Source organism: Bubalus kerabau, chromosome 1 (assembly GCF_029407905.1).
Source record: "Bubalus kerabau isolate K-KA32 ecotype Philippines breed swamp buffalo chromosome 1, PCC_UOA_SB_1v2, whole genome shotgun sequence".
Classification (NCBI taxonomy): domain Eukaryota; kingdom Metazoa; phylum Chordata; class Mammalia; order Artiodactyla; family Bovidae; genus Bubalus; species Bubalus kerabau.
The window spans coordinates 129135137-129153673 of NC_073624.1; the positions used below are offsets into that span (position 1 = coordinate 129135137).

The 18537-nt window shown below is 42.1% G+C and overlaps 1 protein-coding gene across 4 annotated transcripts in view; it reads left to right on the forward strand.

Annotated features, from left to right (window-relative positions):
- The first annotated feature begins 506 nt into the window (after positions 1-506).
- NTPCR (nucleoside-triphosphatase, cancer-related) overlaps positions 507-18537 on the forward strand; it is a 38782-nt gene continuing 20751 nt past the window's right edge. For all 4 annotated transcript variants that reach the window (XR_008717112.1, XR_008717113.1, XM_055588372.1 and 1 more), the window contains exons 1-3: positions 507-691; positions 6400-6562; positions 7189-7285. Coding sequence is in view for 2 of the 4 variants with exons in the window: in XM_055588372.1 (XP_055444347.1) it covers positions 658-691; positions 6400-6562; positions 7189-7285 (294 nt within the window). In the remaining 2 variants the exon portion in view is untranslated. The remainder of the gene's footprint in view (positions 692-6399; positions 6563-7188; positions 7286-18537) is intronic.

Consider the following 18537-nt stretch of genomic DNA (forward strand, 5'->3'; position numbering starts at 1 on the left):
ATCCAGATGCTCAGGGCTCGCCCAAGATCAATCACTCCGAATCTTGGGAGTTGGAGCCCACGCATGAAGCACTTCTTAACCAGGTAATACCACACTGCAGCGGTGGCTGACAACACTGGGTAAGTCGTTCCAATTGGAAGCAAATCCTCCTTCTTTTGGGAGGGCTTCTAGGACCCAAACTTCCTTCAGGAGGCCTCTCCCCACAGCCTGGGAAAATTTCAGCTCCCAGGTTCGGTCCCAGAGCTTCGTAAACGGCGCTCACCTGAGCAGCATTGGTTTAGAAAAAGGCTTTTAAGCACACCTCCTCGCAAACACCCTACCTAAGTCCAATACGGAGGCTGTACCACACAAACCCAGGGAAGACCATACTAATCACCCTTGCGTCACTGAACGGTGGTCTCGGTGAGGAACAGGACTGAGAGCGGAGGGCGCAAGCGCAGACCGGCGCTGAGCGCGGAGCGCGGAGGGCGGAAGCGCACGCCGACGCTGAGCACAGAGGCCGCATGCGCGGCCTTACGGCTCGTTGCTTCCGGCCGGCGGAGGAGGGACTGCGGCCCTGGGGGACGGACCCTGGGTCGCGACCTCTCCCCGGTACCCGGCTCGGCGACTTCGACCCCACCCCTACCCGGGCCGTGACGCCCACCCGAGCCTACCCGTATGGCCCGGCACGTGTTCCTGACTGGGCCCCCAGGTATTCTTGCCCGTGTCCGCACCCTCCACGAGGCCGAGGGGTGGGCGTGGGGGGCGCGTGGGGTTGCGGCAGCCGGTGCTCTCCGCCTCTAAAATTCCGGGTGTTAAATTACAGGCTTGGTGGTCAGAAGCCTGCGTTTCCTTTCCCGGAAAATGTGATTGAGTCCATAAGGTAAATGAAATGAAGCGAACTTCAGGAGGGCGAGACCAGCTTGTGATGGGGTGGCACCTGGGCTTTCGTATTAAGGTGTTAAGTAGGATCAAAGGCAGTAGTACTACTACCCCTGGTAGCTCAGACGGTAAAGAATTCCCCTGCCACGCGGGACACCCGGGTTCGATCCCTGGGTGGGGAAGATCCCTGGAGGAAGGCGTGGCAACCCATTCCAGTATTTTTGCCGGGAGAATCCCATGGACGGAGGAGTCTGGTGGGCTACAGTCTGTGGGGTCGCAAAGGGTTGGACAGGTCTGAGCGACTAACATTTTGAAGTTGTGATGTGCACAGGCCATATTTCAGGATCTCTGCCACCACCGAAGGTGTCTGATTTCTGTCGATAGCCACACGCGCCTGCGTTTATCATGAAAGAGCGGAATTCCAGTTGCAGGGTAGTGCAACCGTGTTCCCTATCCACCTTCACTGACAGCGCCCCCACCCCAATTTCCTGCATGAGTGAGGTCGCAGGTTGAGAGCCTTGGTACCCCAACACAGGGGGGCTGGGTACTGGGCACCCCCACCCAGACCCTACCTTGGTGCCTGTCCCTTCTAATGCAAATCCCTCCAACCTTAGGCTGTGAAGGTCTCATCTTGGAAAGGAAGTAGCTTCCCTGGTGGCTCAGACGGTAAAAGCGTCTATCTGCAATGCAGGAGACCGGGGTTCGATCCCTGGGTTGGGAAGATCCCCTGGAGAAGGAAATGGCAACCCACTCCAGTATTCTTGCCTGGAAAATTATATGGACGGCGGAGCCTGTTAGGCTACTGTCCATGGGGTCGTAAAGAGTTGGACACGACTGAGCGACTTCACTTCACTTCAGTGTGCGTTTAAATGAGAGACTGGTGGAACAGATAGATGCCTCTTAAGCCAAGATGCTGCACATTGATAAGGCATTATTAAAAGAAGAGGCAGGAAGGTTGTGGCAGCATCAGATTAAGACAGCATTATATAGATTAATGGAGAACAGCAACAAAAAAAGATGGGTTTTGAGTACAGAAAGTGATTCTTTAGCTTCTTTGCAGTTTCAGATTAGCTGTGCATTCAGATAATCAACCATTGTAACCCCAGCCCTGAAATTCTCTTTCACTTTTTTTTTAATAAGCATCTTTAGCTTTTAGGACCAAAGGCTAACTTAATGTTGCAGATTCTGGAGTTTTATATTTATAGGGCAATGGGGGAGTGATGAGGAGGAAGATGTTTTGAGAAATTTCTAATATCCAGAGGTACTCCTTAATATTGTAAAAGAATGTCTTCTAAAAGTTGATTTGTCATCCTTTATTTGAAACTTTATTTGAAAGTTTTCTCAGCAGCCTGGCCCCAAGACATCTATGTGTTTCATAACAGAGGTGGCTTATTTTTATGATTGTACCTGCCTGAGTCCTGGATGTGGGTAAGGACAGAGGCCGGCCAGGCCAATACTGGTTCTTCTTTCTATTTCCTTCTTTATAAAAGTTTTATATGTATACACATGATTGAAAGACTCAGTGCTACAGTGTAGCTTTCTTAAGCCTGGCCTTAAACCCACTAACTTTCTCTTCCTCCCAGTTTTCCCAAAGCAGTTATACTATAATTTTAATTAGCTCATTGGTCAGTGTTGATGGTATTTTGACTATAAAAGTAAACCACAGAAGAGCCATGGAGCCAAGAGTATCTATAATGTATTTTCCCTTTATGCACAACATTCCCTCCCCACCCCCCGCCCCACAACCCTTTGGAGTTTTCTAATGTTTTTTCATTGACTTAGTATCTTTCTGTCACTAACCCAATCCCAAACTCTGCCTGTTGTCTGAATCTCTACATGTTCAGACTTCAAGTATCTTCTCAAAGATACTCATATACACTCTCAGGGCCCCACTCATGTGTCCTTCACACTTAGCAATTTTTCCCCAATTTCCAGCTGTACAGCCTGTGACCTGTCCTCAAGGGCTTTCTCTGACCCCTGGAGCCCACCTCTGCCTGCACACAGGGCAGGCCTGAAGGGCCAGGGAATTCCTGCCCCCTGAAGCAGCCTTGACTCTTGACAGTTGGAAGTTGGTGGGTAAACTCCTTCCTCACTCATCACACAAGAGAACTCTGAATCCAAAGCTGTCTCCTAGGATTTCTCAGTGGGATTAAACTACCCACTGATAACTTGTTTGATAATGCGGTCACCTCCCCACCAGTGTGTTGTCTTCGGGTGTTGCTTCCCAAATTAAACAGCCTGCACATGAGTCTTTATTTCACGGTCCACTTTATAGGAGAACCAGAACCAAAATAATTCTGGGGCTTTCCAACCTGTTCTTTGTGAATGTGGTGTGGGCCTTTGATTTTGGGGTCTCCTTCCTACAGGTCACTTCTTAGCCAGTGTAGCTAGCACTAGGGTAGTTAAATTAACAGAGATGAAAAATTAGCTGAGAAGTTTCTAGAGCTGAAGAAGGAAAAAGGGACTAGAGCTAAATGCTTCCTCTTGGTTTAAATCTTCTCCCTAACAGATCAGACCCACGATATTCCCTTTTATTACAGCTGTTCCATTTTGTCCTTTGCATAATGTAAATAGCTTTGCTTTTTTCTTAAATTAAGAGTAATATTTACTGTAAGACCAAAAAAAAAGAAGAACTTGAAAGTCCCTTGGATTTACAATACAGAAACAAATACTATAAATCTTTCTGTTCTTCTTGACATTTTCTTCTGGAGACACCTACATACTTTACTATTTTTTTTTTATTGAGATATAGTTGATTTACAGTATTCTGTAAGTTTCATGTGTATAACAGTGATTCACAGTTTTTCAAGATTCCATTTACAGGTACTGTAAAATGTTGGCTGTATTTCCCTGTGCTGTACAATATATCCTCGTAGCTCATTTGTTTTATATGTAGTAGTTTGTGCCTCTTAATCTCCCCGTCATACCCCTTCCCTCTCCCCACTGGTAACCACTAGTTTGTTCTCTCTGTCTGTGAGTCTGTTTTTTTTTTTTTATTATGTAAAACTAGTTTGTTCTATTTTTTAGATTCCATATATAAGTGATACCACACAGTATTTGTCTTTCTCTGCCTGAATTATTTCACTAATCATAATACCCTCCAGGCCCATCCATGATGTTGCAGATAGCAAAATTTCATTCTTTTTTTACAATTGAAAAGTATTTCATTGTATTGTATACCATATCTTTGTCCATTCATCTGTTGATGGAAACTTAGGTTGCTTCCATATCTTGTAAATAATTCTGTTATGAACATTTGGGGGTACATTTATCTTTTCAAAATAGTGTTTTCATTTTCTTTGGATATATACCCAGGAGTGGAATTTCTGGATCATATGATAGTTCTGTTTTTCGTTTTTTGAGGAACCCCTATACTGTTTTCCATAGTGGCTGCACCGGTTTACATATAACAGCATACGAGGTTCCCTTTTCTCCACATCTTTGCCCACGTTTGTTATTTGTGGTCTTTCAAAAAAAAAAAAAAGTAGTGGAATACTACTGTGTATTTCTGCTGTTTCTTAACCTGCTTTTTCTCCATGTATTATTTTCATATGTTGCGGTCTGTCTTCCATGCTAAGCAGTAAGTTCTTTCCATACGTAAACAGTGTTCTCTAATGGTTGCATGAGATTCCTGTGGGTTTATGTCATTATACACATGGTACCATAATTTAACAATCCGTTATGAATCAACATTAAGTTGTTTCAGAGAAGTCCCAAATTACACATCAACAGAGGCCACTTGCCTGTGTTAAGTGGATTCTTCCATGACTTCCCTAAAGCAGCAGTTACTGAGGGACAGAGGTGGGGTTACATTCTCCTAGTGCCATGAGAGTAGGCTGCTGTTCATGTTTCAGAAGGCCGGACACCATTGTTAGTGTGAAATTTGGAGGAAGAATGAACTAAATGAGAATGCTATGCTATGCTATGCTAAGTCACTTCAGTTGTGTCCGACTGTGCGACCCCATAGACGGCAGCCCACCAGGCTCCCCCGTCCCTGGAATTCTCCAGGCAAGAACACTGGGAATAACATCATATTTTATTTCAAGTAATCTTCAAAAGCTTCTTAGGGAACCCTGATGACTCTGCATGGGCAGCCATAGGAATAATATGACTTGCAACCCTGTCGTGTCTCATGATAGCTGTGTTGCAGGCTTGGTTTCCCATTTTGGGGTAATTATGATGCCACTGACTATCTATTTGAGAACAAGGTTCATATGAAATAAACAAAGTCATGGTGGCATATGAAGGCCCCTGTTAAACTGTATGGTCTCTCTCAGTTGTCTAACCATGAATAAGTTGCCTGTCCTCTCTGTGCTTCAGTCTCTTCTTCTGTAAAATAGGGACAAGGGTGGCAACTGCTTCAGAGGGTGATTGTAAAGAATTAAGCAAGAAAATGCTTGTGAGGCATGCAAGACCAGGGCCTGGTTCCACTGTCAGTGAGTAGTAGTATTAAATAGTATTTAACTTGCAAGCACCCAAGGGTTAATCAGAGTAGTCCATGGGCCAGGCTGGGAGGAAAGGAAAGGGTCCTGGGTGGGAAGGATGAGTGGGTGGAGGTGCATAGGTTATAATTTGGGAAGAGGTTGGGGGCAAGTCAAAGGAATACTTGGGAATACTCTAGGAGGTGATGGAGATCAAAGCAGTCAATCCTAAAGGAAATCAGTCCTGAATATTCATTGGAAGGACTGATGCTGAAGCTGAAACTCCAATACTTTGGCCACCTGATCCAAAGAACTAACTCATGGGAAAAGACCCTGATGCTGGAAAAGATTGAAGGTGGAGGAGAAGGGGATGACAGAGGATGAGATGGTTGGATGGCATCATCAACTTGATGGACATGAATTTGAGCAAGCTCCGGGAGTTGGTGATGGACAGGAAAGCCTGGCGTGCTGCAGTCCATGGGGTCACAAAGAGTCGGACACGACTGAGCAACTGAACTGAACTGAACTGAGGAGGTGATGGAAGGCATGGCCCACCTGATGGGATTGCTCCTCTGGAAAAACTTGAAATATTGCCATTTCTAGTAGTGTTGGCAGTATCTAAGAGTCCCATTTTGGGGAGCCATACATTGTAAATACAAGGAGAAATGAAGGGATGTTCCCACTGTTAAACGTAGGTTCAGAGTGTCTTGAAATCCTAACTTAAAGCATCCAGCCTTTGCCTGAAGCTTGACCAGCTTTACTTTCTAGGTGCAAAAGTTTGCTCCCTCAAGAAGAGTAAACCTAGGAGAAAACAAAAGCTTGTCTTGTAGGATGCAAATTGCACTTGAAATTATCATCAGAAAACCACTCAGTTGGTTCTCTGATTATGTATGTGACAAAACTAATAATGTTTCAGAATTTAAAAATAAACTTCAGTGTACCATTCACGTTTTTATTATGCTTGTTTTCTACTTGAAATTAAAAAGTTTCAACACCTGAAGCAATCAGAGTTAAGTGAAGTTAATATTCATAAAAGCAGTTTGAAGCCCATTTCTCTCCTGGTTGTTATGCTCCAACAAGGCAGTGGTTCCTGATAGGCTTTTTTTTTTTTCTCTAGGAGTTGGAAAAACAACGCTGATCCAGAAAGCCACTGAAGTTTTAAAGTCCTCTGGCGTGCCTGTCGATGGGTTTTATACAGAAGAAGTCAGACAGGGAGGAAGAAGAATAGGGTTTGATGTTGTCACGTTGTCTGGCATCCGAGGACCTTTATCCAGAACTGGGTACTGCAGCTTCATTTCTGAAGTGTTTTTTCTTTTTTTTTTTGACCATATCTCACCGCATGCAGGGTCTTAGTTCCCCGACTAAGAGATCAAACCTACGCCCCCTGCAGTGGAAGGGCAGAATCTTAACCACTGGACCACCAAGGGAGTCCCTCTGGTGTTTTATTCTCCTGGGGCCCAGGGCTGAGCCAGGTAGTCCCTTCTGTTTTAAAGAATCTTGAGCCTTTATGGCTTTCTTGGCATCAAAGAAAACAGAGGTTGAAGTCATCATATGAAAACCAAAGTTGAAAATACCATATTTCAGTGCAAACTTATTCCACTGAATAGTAAGCTCTTCTCACTTGGTACCTAGTGGCCCTGTTCCTATCACTCTTCTAAGACAGGTGATATACCAGCTCTTGGAGGTAACTGCCAGGCTGTGGGTAGTGGTGTGTGCACCAGTGTTAACCCTGTTCTCAGGAGAGAATGAGGAATCAAATCAGCTTTGCTCACTGCCACTCTCTGTGTAGGTGATTTTTAAAGACGGTTTAGCACATGGAGAAGGCCAGAGGCTCAGTGGAGCAGCTAAAAATCAGAGGCCAGTACAGGGGGGTCTCAACAAGGAATGCACTATCCTTTTCTTTCAGGTCAGAGCCTCTGCCTGGAAAGCGTGAGTGCCGTGTAGGGCAGTACGTGGTGGATCTGACGTCCTTTGAGCAGCTGGCGCTTCCGGTCTTGAGGAATGTGAGTGTGTCTTTCTGCTTCTGAAGCCCTGCTGTTCTTAGTACCTTGTGGGAATCGCTAGCCCCGGAAACAAAGTGGCTTTTGCTCTACAGAGACGTCAGTTTTGTGCTTTACAGCTTAAGAGTCTTCAAGTGATTGAGCTTACATAATTTGCTGTCACTCTGAACTACAAGTAAATTCCTTGTCACAGAAATTCAGTACGTGTAAAAGACTTTATCCTGGGTGGGCTTTGATGCCAATCTTCCACAGACCCCAAAGATAAGTCTTTCCTCTGATCTTCCCCTTGTTTATATTTTAACCCTGTCTTCACCCACAACAAATAAATGTTTAGGAAGGTAAAATGTCATTGTATGAACATAATGGTAAGAACTTAATACATTACATCACTGTATTGCTGCTGCTACTGCTAAGTCACTTCAGTCGTGTCCAACTCTGTGCAACCCCATAGACGGCAGCCCACCAGGCTTCCCCGTCCCTGGGATTCTCCAGGCAAGAACAGTGGAGTGGGTTGCCATTTCCTTCTCCAATGCATGAAAGTGAAAAGTGAAAGTGAAGTCGCTCAGTCGTGTCCGACTCTAGCGACCCCATGGACTACAGCCTGCCAGGCTCCTCCGTCCATGGGATTTTCCAGGCAAGAGTACTGGAGTGGGGTGCCATTGCCTTCTCCGACATCACTGTATTACCTGTTATTAAAAAAAAAAAAAAAAAAACACAAAACAGCATTATTGAGGTATGGGCTTCCCAGGTGGCTCAGTAGTAAAAAATCTGCCTGCCAAAGTAGGAGACGTAGGAGACACAGGTTCAATCCCTGTGTCGGGAAGATCTCCTGAAGCAGGAAATGGCAACCCACTCTAGTATTCGTGCCTGGAGAATCCCATGGACTGAGGATCCTGGTGGGCTGTAGTCCATAGGGGTCACAAAGAATTGGACATGACTGAGCAACTGAGCACATTTTGAGATATAATTCACATACTGTACAATTCACCCATTTGAAATATACAGTTCAGTTTTTTTCTCATATACTTATGGGATTGTGCAATCAACTATCATAGCCCAATTTTTGAACATTTTTGTCATCCCCAAAAGAAGCCCCATTCCCATAAGCAATCTCCATTCCTATGTCTCTGCTGTTCTTTGCAACCACTATCCTACTTTTTTGTCTGCAGATTTGGCTATTCTGAATATTTTCTGAGAAGGAAATAGTATAGTATGTGGTCTTTTGTGACCAGCTTATTTTATTTAGCATAATACTTACAGGGTTTATCCATATCACAGCATATATCAGTACTTTGTTCCTTTTATGGCTATATAATATTGCATTGTATAGATACGCCACAGATAATTTATTCTTCAGCTAATAAGCATTTGGATATGTTTCTACTTTTTGCTATTACGAATGATGCCGCTCTGAACATTTATGTACAAGTTTTAGTGTAGAGATCTGTTTTAGTTCTCTTGGGTATATACCTACCAGTGGAAACGCTGGGTCATGAGGTAATAATTATATATATAACTTTTTGAGAAATCACTAGTGTTTTCCAAACCAGCAGTGCTGTTTTACATTCCCACCTGCAACGAATGAAGGTTTCATTTTCTCTACAGCCTTGCTAATTACTGTCTCTTTCTAATTGTGTACAGTCTCGTAGGTGTGATGCAATATCGCATTGTGGTTTTGATATGCACTTCCCTGTTGATCTCTGATGTTGAGCATCTTTTCACGTACTTATTGGCCATTTGTATATTTTCTTTGGAGAAATGTCTTTTTCTTTAGCCCATTTTTTAATTGCTTCAGTTGTCCGTTTATTACTGAGTTGTAAGATTTCTGTGTGAGTTCTGGATACCAGTCTGTTTTCAGATAACTGATTTGCTGGTATGTGGTTGACTCTTTGTGCATTCCACATCTGTGGTTGTGGAAGACAAACTGCTGTGCCATTTCATATGAGGGATTTGAGCATCCTTGGATTTGGTATGTGTGGGAGGGCCCTGCAGCTGGTCTCCCTTGGATACCAAGGGACGCCTGTATTTATCTACTCTCTAGTTGTCTTTACTTTCTAGATGTGATGACACAAATGTTTTTATTTTTGAAAAGTCTGGTTCATCTATTTTTCTTATGTTGTTTGTGCTGTGGCGTTTTACCAAAGAAGGCTTTGCCTGATGCTGTTTGGTGGAGATTTATTTCCATCTGTTCTTCCAAGAACTTTATAGCTTAATGCATTTAGGTCTGTGGTCTGCTTTGAATTGGTTTTTGTGTATGGCGTAAGGTATGGATTAACATTCTTTTGCATGTAAATATCCAGTTGTTTCAGAACTGTTTGTTGAAAAGACTCTTTCTCCATTTAATTATATTGACACTCTTTTACAAATCAGTTCAATTCTGTTTTCAATTCTCTTCAGTTTATCCTCATGTCAGTTCCATCTGTTCTTGTATCAGAAGGACAGTGTTTGATGACTGAAGCTAGGATGTTGATAGAGGTTGTGCTGAATATGTAAGTCAGTTTGGGGAGTATTGCCATCTTGGTGGTGGTGGTTTAGTCACTAAGCTGTGTCTGATTCTTGCGATCCCATGGACTGTACCCTGCCAGGCTCCTCTGTCCGTAGGATTCTCCAGACAAGAATACTGGAGTGGGTATTTCCTTCTCCAGGGGATCTTCCCAACCCTGGGTCTCCTGCATTGCATGCAGATTCTTTACCAATTGAGCTATGAAGGAAGCCCCATTGCCATCTTAACAATATTGAATCTTTTGACCCATGAACTTGACTTATCTTTATATTTTCTTAGACTGTCTTTGATTTTGTTCAGTCACATTGTTCTGAGGTTTCCAGCATACAAGTCTTATACTTCTTTTTAAAAAATTTATACCTTTTTGTGAAAGTTTGCCAATTTTATTTTTAGAATGTTCATTACTAATGTATCCTGCAACCTAGGCAGACTAATAGTTCTAATAGTTCTTTGGTGAATTTCTCAGAATTTTCTATTTACAAAATGATATCATCTGCAAATGGGGAAATTTTTACTTCTTCCTATTTGCTTTGGTTGCCTTTTATTTTTTCTTTCCTAATTGCTTCATCCAGAAGCCCAATTCCATGAGTTTGTGAAGAATTGGTATTAATTTTTCTTGGAATGTTTGCTGGAATTCACCAATGAAGCCATGTGGGCCTAGGTTTTTCTTCATGGGAAGCTTTCTAATTATGAATTCAATTTCTTTACTTGTTATACATCTGCTGGTTTTTTTATTTCATGCTGAATTAGTTCTGGTAATTGTGTGTCTGTTAGTAATTTATTTGTCCATGTCATTAGATAGAAAGTTACTTAATTTGGCATACAGTTGTTCATATATTCACCTATAATCCTTTTTACTTTGCAAAATCTGTTATATTTTCCCTTCTTTCATGCATTTTAATTGTTGTCTCTTTTTGGACAAAACTAAAGGTTTGTCAATTTAGTTGATCTTTTCAAAGAACCAACTTTTGGCTTTGTAGGTTGTGTATTACTTGTTTTTTGCATTCATTCATCAAACGTTTATCAAATCCTTGATATACAGTCATGAGCAAAACATGTTTTCTACTCTCTCAAAACTCTCATTCTAGTGGGAAATGTAGATATTAAGCAAATAAATGGATAATTGTCATAAATGCTGCCAAGAAAAAAAAAAATGGAGTGCTGTGAGAGAGATGAGAGGAGCTGACTTTAGATCTGGTGACCAGGAAAGAGCTCTGGGGTGGCGGCATTTGGATGAAATGAAAAGGTGAGAAGGGCACCATCACTTCTGGGAGAGAATACTGGGGTGTTTTGTGGAGGTCTGGGGAGAGTGTTGTGGGTGACAGGAGCAGAGACGCCGAGGCCTCGTGGCCCTGGGCAGGAGCAGGTGGGGAAGGAGGGATGCTTGCTGAGGTGGGTGGAGTCACGCCATGTGAGGTTTTTGTGGACCATATTAAGGACTATGGGTTTTGTATCATCTGTTATCGACTTACAACTCTGATATACTTTTGTGAAAATTGAATAGTATGGACCTGTCTCGAGAGGCAGTTCTTTATCAACTCTGTGCTGGATGGCCTTCCTGCAGCCTGTCCTCCTCCCCATCCTCCTGCACATGGCTCAGCCTGCCCCCCACACGCCAGCCTTCCGCCCTTGTCATTTGCCCTTTCTGTGGTCAGCGGGCTCCTCATATCTTGGCTTCTCTGCTCTTTTTTTTTTTTTTTGATGCTCAGGGTTCAGCTGAAATAGATAGGCTTTGGTAAGTGCTCAGGGCTGCTGGAAATGTTGGGTGTGCCTGCAAAGGGCAGCTTCTGACTCTGAGGGCCCTCGGGGTCTTGCACTGTGTTTTGGTAGCAGCTGCTGCTCCTCTAAATTTCTTTCTCTTGGAACTTTCTCTCATTCCCTCTGCTGGGGACTCTCGTGCCTGTTGTATTGTGTGGAAGCCGTCAGGAAACATGGTATTTTTATCTCTAGTTATTTTCCCATCCAGTACATACCTCTCCACTTAAATGTTTGAGAAGCAAGTGAAATACTTCAAATAAAATTCCAGATGATGACTCTGGCTTTGAGTACTGGATCGATATAAGGAATTGATTTTTACGCACCTTGCTTAGAGCAGACAATCCCGGGAGAGCAGTGTGTACATATGGGCTTGATGTCTAGCTGCAGGATTATATAAGAAATCGTGTACTGACCAGAATAAGAGCTAGAATCACTCTCCCTTTTTTTTAATTAAAAGAGGAAAAAAAACAGACTTTTCCAGTATTTTATTTTATTTATTTATTTATTTTTTAATTTTATTTTATTTTTAAACTTTACATAACTGTATTAGTTTTGCCTACCAAACCCAGACTTTCACATTCTAGGTAGGAAAAATTCCAAGGCTGCAGGTCAAGGTCATCAGTTTCTTTTCTGAAGCAGAAATTTTTCTTCCATCTCATGTATTTCATTGGAATGAAGAAAGGAAAAGGAGTTAGTGTTTTGCCTTTATACTGAAGGAAAAAAAAAAAAAGAAAAACAAATTTTTAAAAACAAGAATTTAAAAATTTTAAAAATAGATTAGAGAGACAGATTTTATTATTGGCAATTGGAATGACCAATTCCAATTGGTCATTGGAAACCAAAGTAAACTGAAAGTTCTAGAACACATTTAGGCAGGTCAGAGCCTATATAAATTTTTTTTTAATTGAAATATTGTTGATTTACAGTGTTGTGTTAATTTCTGCTGTATAGCAAAATGACTGTTATATACATATATACATTCTTTTTTATATTATTTTCTATTATGGTTTATCCCAGAATATTGAATATGGTTCCCTGTGCTATATAATAGAACCTTGTTGTTTATCCAGTCTATATATAGTAGTTTACATCTGCTAACCCCCAAGGGCTGCCCTGGTGCCTCAGTGGTAAAGAATCTGCCTGCAGTGCAGGAGACCAAGGTTCAATCCCTGGGTTGGAAAGATCCCCTGGGAAAGAGAATGACTGCTCACCTCAGTATTCTTGCCTGAAGAACTCCATGAATGGAGGAGCTTGGTGGGCTACAGTCCATGGGGTCACAAAGAGTCAGACACAACTGAGTGACTGACACCCCAAACTCCCAGTCCATCCCTACCCCCTCTTCTCCCTTGGCCACCACAAGTTTGTTCTCTGTGCTGTGAACCTGCTTCTGTTTTCTAGATAAGTTCATTTGTGCTATATTCTATTTAATTTTTATTTTGCTATTTATTTGTTTACTCCTTTGGCTGTGCTGGGTCTTCATTGTGGCACACAGGCTGTCCATTGCTGCACAAGGGCTTTCTCTAGTTGAGGTGCATGGGCCTCTCACTGTGGTGCCTCCTGCTGTTCAGAGCACAGGCTGCCGAGTGCCAGGGCTTCAGTAGCTGCAGCATGCAGGCTTCGTTGCACTGTGGCATGTGAGATCCCAGGTCCTGGAGTAAGGCTTGAACCTGTGTCCCCTGCATTGGCAGGTGGATTCCCAACCTCTGGGCCACCAGGGAAGCCCTTGTGCCATATAGATTCCGTGTATAAGTGATAGCATATGATACTTTTCTTTCTTTTTACTTACTTCATTTAGTATGATAATCTCTAGTGGCATCCATATTGCTGCAGATAGCATTATTTCATTCTTTTTCATGGCTGACTAGTTTTCCATTATATATATATATATATATATATATATATATATATATATATATATATATATATAAAATATCTTCTTTATCCGTTCTTCTGTCAGTGGACTTTTTGGTTATTTCCATGTCTTGGCTACTCTGAATGTGCTGCTATGAATGTAAGGGGTGCATGTATCTTTTTGAATTAGAGTTTTCTCTGGATATATGCCCAGGAGTAGAATTGCTAGATCATATGGCAACTCTGTTTTTTGTTTTATGAGAAACCTCCATACTATTTTCCATTGTGGCTGCACGAACTTGCATTCCCACCAATAGTGGACTGTAGGGTTCCCTTTTTTCTCCACACCCTCTCCAGCAATTATTATTTGTAGATTTTTTTTATGTCACCAAAGAATTGATGCTTTTGAACTGTGGTGTTGGAGAAGACTCTTGAGAGTCCCTTGGACTGCAAGGAGATCCAACCAGTCCATTCTAAAGGAGATCAGCCCTGGGATTTCTTTGGAAGGAATGATGCTAAAGCGGAAACTCCAGTACTTTGGCCACCTCATGCAAAGAGTTGACTCATTGGAAAAGACCCTGATGCTGGGAGGGATTGGGGGCAGGAGGAGAAGGGGACGACAGAGGATGAGATGGCTGGATGGCATCACTGACTCGATGAACGTGAGTCTGAGTGAACTCCGGGAGTTGGTGATGGACAGGGAGGCCTGGCGTGCTGCAGTTCATGGGGTTGCGAAGAGTCGGACACGACTGAATGACTGAACTGAACTGATTCTGACCAGTGTGAGGTTGTGCTTCCTTGTAGTTTTAATTTGCATTGCTCTAATAATTAATGATGTTGAGCATCTTTTCCTATGCCTATTGGCCATCTTTATGTCTTCTTTGGAGAAATGTCTATTTAGGTATTCTGCCTGTTTTTTGATTGGGTTGTTTGTTTTTTTTGTGTTATTGAGTTGTATGAGTTGTTTGTATATTTTGGAAATTAAGCCCTTGTTGGTTGCATTGTTTGCAAATATGTTCTTCTCATTCTGTAGGTTTTTTCATTTTGCTTATGGTTTTCTTTGCTCTGGCAATGCTTGTAAGTTTGATTAGATCCCATTTGTTTATTTTTGTTTCTATTTCTACTGCCTTGGGATCTAAGAAAACATTGGTACAATTTATGTCAGAATGCTTTGCCTGTGTTGTCTTCTATGAGTTTTATGGTGTCTTGTTTTTATTTTTTAAGTCTTTAAGCCATTTTGAGTGAGAGGATACCTTCTAACTTCATTGATTTTCATGCAGCTGTCCAGCTTTCCCAACACCACTGGCTAAAGAGTGTGTCTTTTTCCCATCATCAGTTTCTCAATACATTCCTGTCTCCATTGTTGAAGATTAATTAACCCTAAGTGTGTAGGTTTATTTTTGGGCTGTCTAGTCTGTTCCAGAGAAGGCAATGGCACCCCACTCCAGTACTCTTGCCTGGAAAATCCCAGGGATGGAGGAACCTGGCAGGCTGCAGTCCACGGGGTCGCTAAGAGTCGGACACACCTGAGCGATTTCACTTTCACTTTTCACTTTCATGCATTGGAGAAGGAAATAGCAACCCACTCCATTGTTCTTGCCTGGAGAATCCCAGGGACGGGGGAGCCTGCTGGGCTGCCGTCTGTGGGGTCGCACAGTCGGACACAACTGAAGTGAGTTAGCAGCAGCAGCAGCAGAGGTCTGTTCTATTGATCTATATGTCTATTTTTGTGCCAATACCATGCTGGTTTTATTACTGTAGATTTGTAGTATTGTCTGAAGTCTGGGAGGGTTATGTCTCCAGGCAGGGGAGAGTCTTTATACAGATAGACAGTTTCCATACATCCAGTTGCCCAGGATGTACAAAAACACAAATTCTGACAATAAGTTAAGAAATCTCTCTTAAGTGCCTCCTCTGTATAATAAATTTCACTATGGTTGAAAAATATCCTGAGTTTTTTTATTTTTAGATACTGTGAGAAGCATAAGAAAAATTATTCTTTGATTAGGTCAGCAGGGCTATTCTTGTGGGTTGGGAAATTAGAACATAAATGTGAGTTGAAAAGCAGCTGCTTGAGGCCAAGGGAGAGGCCTGGAGGGGGAGGCCAGCCTGCTGTGAGGTCTTGCTCAAGCTTTTCCTCCGGCGGTTACCATGGGCACATGGGGGAATGAAATACGGAGCAGACTGTAAACATTCTAAAAGCAGTAAGGCTTTTAGAAAGTCCCTTGTAGAGTTTACTGTTGCTGGGTTTTTTTCACTCCATAGCTACATCTTCCCTTATTTGACATCATTTACTATTTTCTTGAGTATTAAATTTCCATATACTTAAGGTAGAAAATGTGTAAAAAGTATAAGATAAGAAAATATGGATAACTCAGTTTCTGCCCTTTTTCTATACCTGTTTTTTTTTTTTTTAATAGTCATCCAGAATTGGGGAAAATGCCAAATATAGTTTTATTAGTGTGGGCTTTTTCATTTAATGTTATTGAGTGACACGGGACTGGTCTCACATGTGATCTTCAAAACTGTGATACTTTGGGATTTCCCTGGTGGTCCTGTGGTTAGGACTCAGTGCTTCCCTGGAGGGGGCACGAGTTCAGTTGTGGTTGTGGAACTAAGATCCTATAAGCCATGTGGCATGGCCATAAAGAAAAAACTAATACTTTATTGATTGCATAATATATTGGGGTGTGGATTTTCATCTCTGATGTGACTGTTACTCCCCCAGTGTCAGACACTGAGATTATTTATCACTGTTGCAAGTAACTTTGCAAGACTCCCTCTTTGCACCTCAGTCTTTCTCCAGCCATGGTTGTTTCCCTGTAGGGACCTATAGGTGGAATAATGTGGAATACTGGGTGGAGGGCGTGGATTTCCAGGGTTGGTGCGTGTGTGACACGTGTCACTTTGCACCTCCTGGTGTGTGCAGGCATGTTTGTCTTGCTGTACTTCTGCCAACACTGAGCACTGTACTGACTTTTGATAAACATGTTGCTTTGCTTTGCATTTTTAAGGTACTAATGAGGTTAAATTTTTTTCAGTTGTTGAGTATTTTTAAACATCTAAGTTGTTCGTTCATTTCCCCATTTTTTTTCCTTTTAGCTTAAAGAGATCTTTTGTAAGGTAAATGACTTTTTAAAAAATCTTGTTGATTCCATTTCTCAGTTTATCACTTTGGTGATTTCCTTTTTCTTTATTTCTTTTTTTACCATTGTAAAAGTCTGTCCCTAGTCCAAGTTAATATAAAATTGTACCTATATGTTTCTTCTTTGTGTTTTTTTAAAAAAACATCTTTAAAATCCATCTGGATTTATCTGGAATGTAATATTCAATGAGACTCTCAATTGATTTTCTTCCAAATACTTAGCCGGTTTTTCAAAACCATCTGTTAATAAGTCATTTCTCATTAGTTTATTACGCTAAATTTATTTTATTAAAAACTACATGTGTGTATACTGCTTTAGGGTTGTCTGTTCTCTTCCATTGATCTGATGCTTGCACCGGTACTCTGGTCATTGCTTGTGTTGTTATTCTTTAAAACAGTGCCTTACCCGTTCCTGTTCGCTCATTCTTCCAAACTGGGGTGATGTTGGCGGAATAGCAATGGTGGTGAACAGTGGCTGCAGATTGTGCTCCGGGCCCGACTCATCCCATCCTTCACAAGTCGGTCACTGTTTTCTGTCTCACAGATGAGAGGAAACCGGCATAGCACAGAAGGTTTGCCCGATGACAGCTTGTAAGCAGCAGAACTGGCATGAGTTGAACTCCATTACAGAGTCTTATATGGAGTGATTGAACTATACAAAACTAGAGTTACTTTGATATACAGAACTTCCTAATCTTCCGGACAGTTTTCATTCTCCACAGCCAAAAACAGAGTATCATTCTCTTTCTAGTTCTTCTTTTAAAAAGAACGTTGTGAGGTTTTTCATAGACCTTTTTTATTTTCTGCTGCTGCTGTAATTAGGATTGACTTTCAGTTTCCTAATGATCAAGGCTGTTAGGATAATGCTGGCCTTTTGTGTAATCGTCTACTTGACAGCCGTCCTGAATGCTGTATTAGAATTTGATGCAATATAGGATTTAACATTTTGTTGGCACGCAGTGTATCTCCTGCTCACAAAAAAGACAGTAGTAGATTATAAGGTTTTGAAGAACAGGAGATGTCTACTCAAAACCTTATTTTATAAGTTGAACAGTCTCATTTTTTGTAAAGATCCAGGGAAGGAATAATGAGTTACAACCAGAAGATCCACATGGTTTGAACGTTTTCCTGTTTTGTTTAAAATGTGGCTTTCGATGTATATTTGTATTTGTGAGCAGGATCTTCTTTTGATTCTGAAATAAGAATCTGCTTCAGATCTTTGAAACTTCATTTGAAGGTGAGAGATCAACTCTCTACGGAAAGGTTCTTTTTTTTACAAAATCAGTTGACCTGGAAATGCTGCTTAGTATTTCTGGCCACTGAGCTTTAGAAAGAATTTAGAAAAATTAAGTTCTGGTCAGTATATCCATCCTTGTAAGGCTGACAAGAGCCCAACACTGCTTTAGCATTTCCTTCACTATTAGCAAGTTTGGCGTTTCTGTCTTGGTTCCTCCTTACTTTCTATTTCTGTATTTCATGATCTTACATATAACAAAATCATCAAGGGGAATTAAAAGCTATCTGGTACAAACATAAAAAGTTAAAACTTGTCAGTAAATCATTCGTGCAGTGAATCAAAATAGAAGATGAGCCGAATGTTTTGTATAAGGTTGGCGGCACAGATCACCCTGCAGCGTTTGTCATGGCAGCACCCCCCGCCCCCACCCTGTGATCTGCTGGATCCCCCTGGCGGGTGGCGGGGTCATCACTTCTCAGTGGTGGCCACAGTACTGCTCTGTGGGGTGACAGCCCCGCGGGCCACTGCCCGGGGTCCGTCATCTTCCTGTAACGCTGCCTGCATCCCCGCCCAAGAAGCGTGGGAGACGTGCTCCGCAAGTGGGACTGGCAAAGGATGTCTGTAACTGGCCTTTCTCCCTCTTCCCACCTGCTCTGTCCTTCCTTCTGATCCTCATCCTGTGCTCTTTGGCCTAAAGCCCTGTGCTGCGTCAGAAGGGAGCTCACATGCCAGGAGTTGATGGTTTTCTTGAATCTGATATT